Genomic DNA, 7,438 nt, shown 5'->3' on the forward strand with positions numbered 1-7,438 from the left:
CACATCTGTTCCATAGTTTTGTCCTTTAGTGTGGGACTATGTGGCTATTACTGAATATCTAAACAAAGTACACAATTCATTATTTATGTAACACAATATATCTGTAAGTCATGCTTTTGCTCTGCTCTTTGTATGTCACCGCCTTTTTGTAAGATGCTTACAACAGATAAGTAACGCCACCAACGCGGGTTAATCCCCCCCCAGTTCCTCTGTCTCTGCTCGAGTCTGGAAAATTCTCTGCCCTTCTATAAATGCTTGTCAGACGTTAGGCTGCAAGACAACGTGGACTTGAAGCAACTTGATCATAAGCTCATATCCTGCTCGGATACAAGTGTGACTGGTGCACAACGATAGCACAATCTCAGCTGTGGCGTGTACTTTATTTACAGTAGCATTCATAAGTGAGTAACGTTAGCTGAGGTTAGCTTAGAGATTTAACCAACGTTGGTGAGCTAGCTGCAGTTGACGAGTCCAATTGTTGTTTGCTGCACTTGGCGTGGTTTGAGAAGTATTTAGCTTTAGCCACCACTACTATTAGCCAGTGTAAATTTGTATTGTTTTGCAGCTCATAGCACGAGGGGGAATTAGCTTCATGACAATGACTGCAGAGGAGCAGACAAGTGAAGGACAAAACGCCATCCCCATGGAAGGAGAAGACATCACACCAAAGAAAGACGGGGGTGTTTTGAAGGTAAATACTAGTGTTTGGCACAGCATATTAATCCAGCTAGCTGAATGGTAAACTGGCTGCGTGTTGTTTACTCATTCGGCCAGGCTAACGTTAGCTGTTGTTAGCTAGGATATCGCTTGTACTGTCAATAACCGCTAACGTTAATGCAAACTAAGCAGAATGTTGACAGCCCCGTAACGCTGTTTATTGAGTTTTCTGTCATTGGTTTCATTGCTAACTTGTTTCCACAATCTAATTTCTAGAAGGTTCTGGATCCCCGGAGAAACGGCTATTAATGCTGATGGGGACACTTAATAAACACACGCGCACGTACGCGTTTGAATGAGACGTTGCAGCTCACGTTCATTCACAATTAAGGATTTGACAGCTTTACTTCTCATGATGCAAATTGCCAAGCTGCAGGCTGGGTGTACAGGACACAAATGTGTGGAACTGGCTGTTGCAGAAATGACTTCTCTGCTTCTTTTTAAATCAGTGTTTTACAGATTTTTAATAAGTTCCCATCTCGCTGTCTGTTTTTCAAGCTGGTGAAAAGGGAAGGCACAGGCACAGAGTTTCCCATGACTGGTGACAAAGTTTTTGTGCATTATGTGGGCACACTTCTGGATGGGACTCACTTCGACTCCAGCAGAGACAGAGGAGAGAAGTTTTCCTTCGAGTTGGGCAAAGGTTGGTTGCCTATCTAGCAGAGGCATGAACGTTCGCCTGCCATAGGTGCACAGCCAGTGTTGGTAATAAGTCTTTTTGTATGTTTAGGTCAAGTCATAAAGGCATGGGACATTGGCGTAGCCACAATGAAAGTGGGAGAGTTGTGCCAGCTCATCTGTAAGCCAGAGTATGCTTACGGATCTGCAGGCAGCCCACCCAAGATACCTCCCAGTGCAACCCTTGTTTTTGAGGTATGTGTCAATGATATCAGGATATTTTGATTATCCATGTTATACTTTAAACCATTTTACTGGGTTTATGGTTGGAATATACAGTATATCTTGATTCTTTTATTGGTGTGAAAAGATACTAATTGACATGTCTGCACGCTTGCAGGTTGAACTGTTTGAATTTCGAGGCGAGGACATAACTGAGGATGAGGATGGAGGAATCATTCGTCGCATTATCACTAAAGGACAGGGATATTCCAAGCCTAACGAAGGAGCTTCTGTTGAAGGTAACATATCCACACTTTTTCAGCTATTTCTTTGCTGACACTGACAGAATTGACCTGCTTGTAGGGGGCGTATTTTTCTTTTCTTTATTTTTTTTTTAAGCGCAAAAAAATAACAAGATCAACATCAACAAAACCATTAATAGGACATGTAATAGTGATTACTTTAATTTTGACTTACTTTGTGCCTGGGTCAAGTGTATATGTATTTAGGGATGCACCTATCTGAGTTTTTCAGTGCCAAAACCAATACCTGGGCTTTGGGTATTGGCCGATGCAGAGTACCGATCTGATACCAGTGTAGACTGAATAAGCTGTATTCCTCACAGTGAGGAAGAGACTGGGAATTATTATTTTGTGTGGAAGGCAACATCAGGTTTGATTTTAAAGGTTGCTTCCTAACTTTGTAAAACAAAATGCTATATTAGCTCTCATAGAAAATGTTTGGGTCTACCGGCGCACTGGTGACTCATGGCATAGTACGCCCGTAATTCACTTGCATAGGCCTCCTTGTCAGCGACACTGGATCCAGCTATTTGAGTCAGCATTGGGCTGAAATCCGATATCCGAATGAAGGTGGCACACTGAGCCTGAGCAACACGTGAATTGATATAGAAATACACGCAAGTGTGCAGGTGCGTATTTCAAACCTGATATTTGATGCCCGAGTAATACAGTCCAAAATCTGACTACCAAAACACTCCTCACTGACCCCATCCATAATGGAGAGCTGAGGCTGGAGTTTGCTTGTATTTATGTTGGTCACAATAGATTTTAGAAATAGCAGGTATAGCACCGTGCATTGTGCCACTTTTACTGTTCACCTCACAGGCATAGAGACGGAAGAGCAAATTTTCACTGCAGATTAACTTTCAAGAGTTCACATTAGCACAAAATGCAGTACTGCCTTCAAACTGGACTTCCTGGTTTCTTATCATCTTCATCCATCTCTGTGGTACTTGTGGGAACACGCTGACACCAACGCTGCTTTTTGTTGGTTTTGGAAAAACAATGCATGTACCAGCTCACAAACCTTGCAGGGTTGTTTATGAGGATTGAAACGGAAGTTGTGCGCCATATTTTGGCAGATTATTAGTGCAATGTATTTTTCTATTTCATTAATTAATACAAATTCCATCTAAAGCAACACGTGACTGGCTAAGGTAAGGTATTAGATTGTACTCTGCATGGAATAATGGAATTATACACTATATAATGCGATTATATGTGAGCTGCCCTGCTCACTAAATATTAGAATCAGCATTGGAAAAACCCACATCAGTTGACCACTAGCAGTTATAGGGATTTTTATGCTATAGATTGTTTTAAGGTAGAGTGGGGTACAGTTTGTCAGAATTGCCATCTTTCAACTGCATTATTCTCTACAGTATAACATACAGTATATATTTAACTCTATCCAGTAATGATTTTAGAATAGATTTGCTGTCATTTAGGATGGGAGAAACGTGTTAACATTTACAAAAGAAACTGCTGTTTTACAAACGTACCACCCTTTGATTGTAGAGGGAGAAAGTTTGGTACTTAATTATAAAACTAATGTTATTGATATTGAGAAGCAGCATTTAAAGTACTAAGTTTGTCAAAAATAGCTTATGTCAGAAATTTGGAATTTGTCTTGGACGATGACATCCTTAATAAAACAAAAGATTTAGCCGGTACTCCTGGTGCGCTGTATTTTGCCGTAATATGCACTCAAAATACTAAAGTATGAAAGAACATGAATTGAGACACCGCACAACAGTCTGTTTTGTAGCACAAGTTAACCCCCAGCATTTTTCAACCCTTTTCAGTTACTGTGGAGGGAACCTACGAGGGACGTGTATTTGATGAGAGAGAATTGAAGTTTGAGATTGGAGATGGAGAGAATCTTGGCTTGCCAGTTGGAGTGGAGAAAGCTATCATGGCTATGGAGCAGGAAGAGGAGGCACTTTTCCACATTAAGCCTAAGTATGATCATGTGTACCAAGACAAATAATTACTGTTATGTTGTTATAGACCCCATAGTGGAGTAATGTGTGGAATATAATTGGGCAATAGAACAATCCCAGTGTTTAGACAAACAGATAACACAGTATCCTACAAGAATTCAGCTACACAATCATCAAATCTACTGTGAAAAATGGGTAATAAAACATGTATACACTGAATTTGAGATACCATTTATCTTCCATTTGTAGATATGGCTTTGGAAATGTAGGAAATGCAAAATACAACATTCCTGGTGGAGCAACACTGCAATACAAAATCAAGCTGACAGCCTTTGAGAAGGTAAATAAATCTTGGCACTGTGTTGCAAACTCAACTTTGCTTTTGTTTTTCAGTAGTTGTGTACAGCGACATTTTTCCCCTCTAATGCGTGATTGTCTGATTTTGTTTTCTTTAGGCAAAGGAATCGTGGGAGATGAACACAGGAGAGAAGCTGGAACAGAGCAGCATTGTCAAAGAGAAAGGAACGCAGTATTTCAAGGTATGCAGGGGTGGTGTTGACAGAGCACACAGCTATAAAGAGAATTCTTATGACCATAAACTTGGTCATGTTTCTAATGCACTGATTTCAAATGCTTCAGGAGGGAAAATACAAGCAGGCGTCAGTGCAGTATAAAAGGATTGTGTCGTGGCTGGAACATGAATCTGGTTTGTCAGAGGAGGACGAGAAGAAGGCGAAAGCACTGCGGCTAGCTGCGCATCTGAACTTGGCCATGTGCTTCCTTAAACTGCAGGAGTCAAACCAAGCCCTAGAAAGCTGTGACAAGGTATGTCTGATGTGTTGCTTATTTTGAATATGGACACATTTGTGAGTGCGAAAAGCCTTAATTCTTTGTTACGTTGAGTACAGTTTGTACAAATGTGTTATATGGGTGGACTGCTTTTCTGATCATTTCAATTGTTTATGTGGTTAAATACTGTAAATGTTTGATTATAATTTGGTCATGATTATAGGCTCTGGAGTTGGATCCATCCAATGAGAAGGCTTTGTTCCGAAGAGGAGAGGCGCTGTTTGGTATGAAGGAGTTTGACAGGGCAAGAGATGACTTCCAGCAAGTTATTCAGCTGTATCCTGCCAACAAGGCCGCCAAGAGCCAGGTATAGTGCCACACATCTTAAAGGATAATTGCAACAACTTTCAAACTGGGTCTTACTTTCTTATATTTTGCCATCATGACTTAAGTTTGTTACAAATCCAAAAAAGGTTCAGGGATCAATTAATGTCTCCCTATTTTGTACAGTTGAAACAAATTTTGCTGTGAGATCATCCACAATGAAACTCTCACATGTATTATTATAGCTGACACTGTTACTGCATGCATTTTCTGGTTGTGGAAGCTACCAGTCTTAGTAGATTATAGGTGGGGACATTTTTGTACACTCTGACGAAGCCCAAGTTGAAACGACTCCCAATTATCTTTCAGCTCGTATCAATTGGTCTTAGAATAATGATTCTGAAGTGCAGTAAAAAAATAAAATAAATCTAAAGTCATTAATGTATTTCATTGTATTATATCTTTTGGTTGTGGCTGTACCTGTGTCACACCTGAAAATATGCTTGGCTAACCTTCCCTTCGTTATATTCTTCCAGGTTGCTCTTTGTCAGAAGCGTCTCAAGGAGCAGCATGAGAAGGACAAACGCATCTACGCCAACATGTTCCAGAAATTTGCAGAGAGGGATTCAAAGGTGAAGGTTTGTGTTTTGTACAACAGCCACCAGAGGGTGAGATAAGCAATGTGTCTGAAAGAGGCTGAATAAAAAATGATTGAATGCTGATTTTGTTTGTTTTTGTCTCTTCATAAACAGAAAGAAGCAGAGAAAGGGAAGAGTGAGAGCAAGGAGAACGGCGAGGATGAGATGGAGATTGGGAACGGGGAAAAAGCGTAGATGAAGATGTGACTATGGTTCATCTGTACTTCAGACTTTTGTAACTTCAGCCATTTGTGTTTAAGGTGTGCCTGTGTGTGTGAGTGAGAGCGAGAATGAGCGTGTCAGCGAGAGCACTGGCTTTCTGTGTGTCCGGGCTTTTTGCTGCAGCAGCTGCACAAGTGGGTGAGGCTTCCCCAGCTGATGGCACTATGGGACGTGGTTTTATTAAATGAATTGTGTGCCACAACCCCATCTCTGAACCCTTTGAACCCACAGCTTTGAACTGTACATGTGTTGGGTTTATTTGTTTTTTATTTTCCAGTGTTTTGGGTAGGAAAAAAGTGGATCCAAATGTTAAATGCAGAATTTCAAACCCTCACCCGTTAAGGGCTAGACCATTCACCTTGCGCTAACCTCACGTTCTGTGCTATCCATCCAACACTCCTCCACGTGGGCCTACTGATCAATTCCTGGAGTTGTGCTGGTTGTGTGCATAGATATGATGTGCCTGTGTCCCAAAGTACGCATGTAGCAGCACTGTGGATAGGTGGAGTAATAAGACGTTAGCCACTGGAGCTCCCCTATAGGCCCCCAGCGTACAGGACTGTTCGCCTTTTACTTTGGAAATATTGACTTTGTACTTATTTCTTTTCCAGTGTTGTGCTTGTGATTTCTGTATTGTTCTTGAAATGAATACAACCAATTGCTTAACTGGAATATGTGCAATTTTAAAGCAGCTAGAAAGAACATCAATTTGCTTCTCCTGGACACGCTTAAGTAATAAAACAGTTAAGTCTTAATTCACTGTAAAAAGAACGTATGAACGTGTGCATATGGCTCATTAGATTCAGGCTGTTGAAGTCAGTACGCCAGAGGAAGATGTGAGCCCTGTTCATTTTAGTTAACAGCACCTGTAGAGTGGGGCAGAAACTGAACCAAGGGGCTAATAGAAGCGAGGTTGTGGGTCGTGTTGAGTTTATCTTCGTCTCTTGGAAGGGTTGCTGCTTGGTGTGCCCTGACAGAAGGATATAATAAACAATAGCTACAACTTGATTGAGTGTGATATTCTTGACTGTTACATCTGTTTCTCACAGTTTGCGGTTACCATTACTTGTCTTGTCTTCTGTTTATTCATTACATCCTCCCGTGACCTGGAAATTGTCCCTCGTGACCCTCCGCCATCACAGAGGCTCTTCTTACAATATCTTAAATGCACCTCCAGGTAAGCTGAGGCTTCTGGAGGAGTTTAGGAGGAAACAGGTGTATCTTATGCAGAAGTCTTTCATGAAGGGGCTGATTTATAAATGTTACACCTCCACATGTGTACAGATCATAGAATCTTTTTAAATTTTTTGACACTTTGTGGTGTATAATCGTGCAGATAGTGCATGCAAATAAATAAATAGCCTTAGTAATCCTAACAAAAAGAAGTTTTGAAATGAATAAAAGCATCTTATATATGTATTATAGGCCTGGAAGAGATATCTAAGATACATAAAGGTTTTGAAATGTTTGTTTTTTTTAAATAAGGGGTTCTGTTTTCTGTCGACATTGAATTTATAGGTCTGTCGAGGAAAATTAATCAGTAACCTCTTTGATAATTGAATATCAAGCCAGACTTAAAAGGTGAAGATTATCTTTCTATTGTTCTATGAATTATAGAGGAAATATATTTGGCTTTGGCGCTGTTGGTCGGACAAAGTAAGAA

At 40.5% G+C, this 7,438-nt stretch overlaps 1 protein-coding gene across 3 annotated transcripts; it reads left to right on the plus strand.

Moving 5' to 3' along the window:
• The first annotated feature begins 208 nt into the window (after positions 1–208).
• On the plus strand, positions 209–6,783 carry fkbp4 (FKBP prolyl isomerase 4). Of its 3 annotated transcripts, XM_038706023.1 has the most exons (12): positions 209–401; positions 566–691; positions 1,216–1,360; positions 1,448–1,590; positions 1,736–1,856; positions 3,665–3,821; positions 4,052–4,142; positions 4,258–4,341; positions 4,442–4,627; positions 4,815–4,958; positions 5,452–5,553; positions 5,668–6,783. In XM_038706023.1, exons 2-12 carry the CDS (start codon positions 593–595, stop codon positions 5,746–5,748), a joined length of 1,353 nt encoding a protein of 450 aa, XP_038561951.1. In that variant the 5' UTR covers positions 209–401; positions 566–592; the 3' UTR covers positions 5,749–6,783. The 3 variants fall into 3 exon arrangements, with proteins under 3 accessions (XP_038561951.1, XP_038561950.1, XP_038561952.1); XM_038706022.1 differs by having other exon boundaries at positions 209–691; XM_038706024.1 differs by having other exon boundaries at positions 209–691; positions 5,452–5,547.
• The last annotated feature ends 655 nt before the right edge of the window (positions 6,784–7,438 follow it).

This window comes from Micropterus salmoides, unplaced genomic scaffold (assembly GCF_014851395.1).
Source record: "Micropterus salmoides isolate LMB-PRFRI ecotype aquatic unplaced genomic scaffold, ASM1485139v1 Ms_hic_scaffold_8, whole genome shotgun sequence".
Taxonomy (NCBI): Eukaryota; Metazoa; Chordata; class Actinopteri; order Centrarchiformes; family Centrarchidae; genus Micropterus; species Micropterus salmoides.

Bases quoted from the DNA above. Each gene is read 5' to 3' on its own strand.
- fkbp4 (XM_038706022.1), top strand. From the start codon at position 593: ATGACAATGACTGCAGAGGAGCAGACAAGTGAAGGACAAAACGCCATC. The intron at 3,822-4,051 runs GTATGATCATGT...TTCCATTTGTAG, and splicing joins CTTTTCCACATTAAGCCTAA to ATATGGCTTTGGAAATGTAG. The intron at 5,554-5,667 runs GTTTGTGTTTTG...CTTCATAAACAG, and splicing joins AGAGGGATTCAAAGGTGAAG to AAAGAAGCAGAGAAAGGGAA.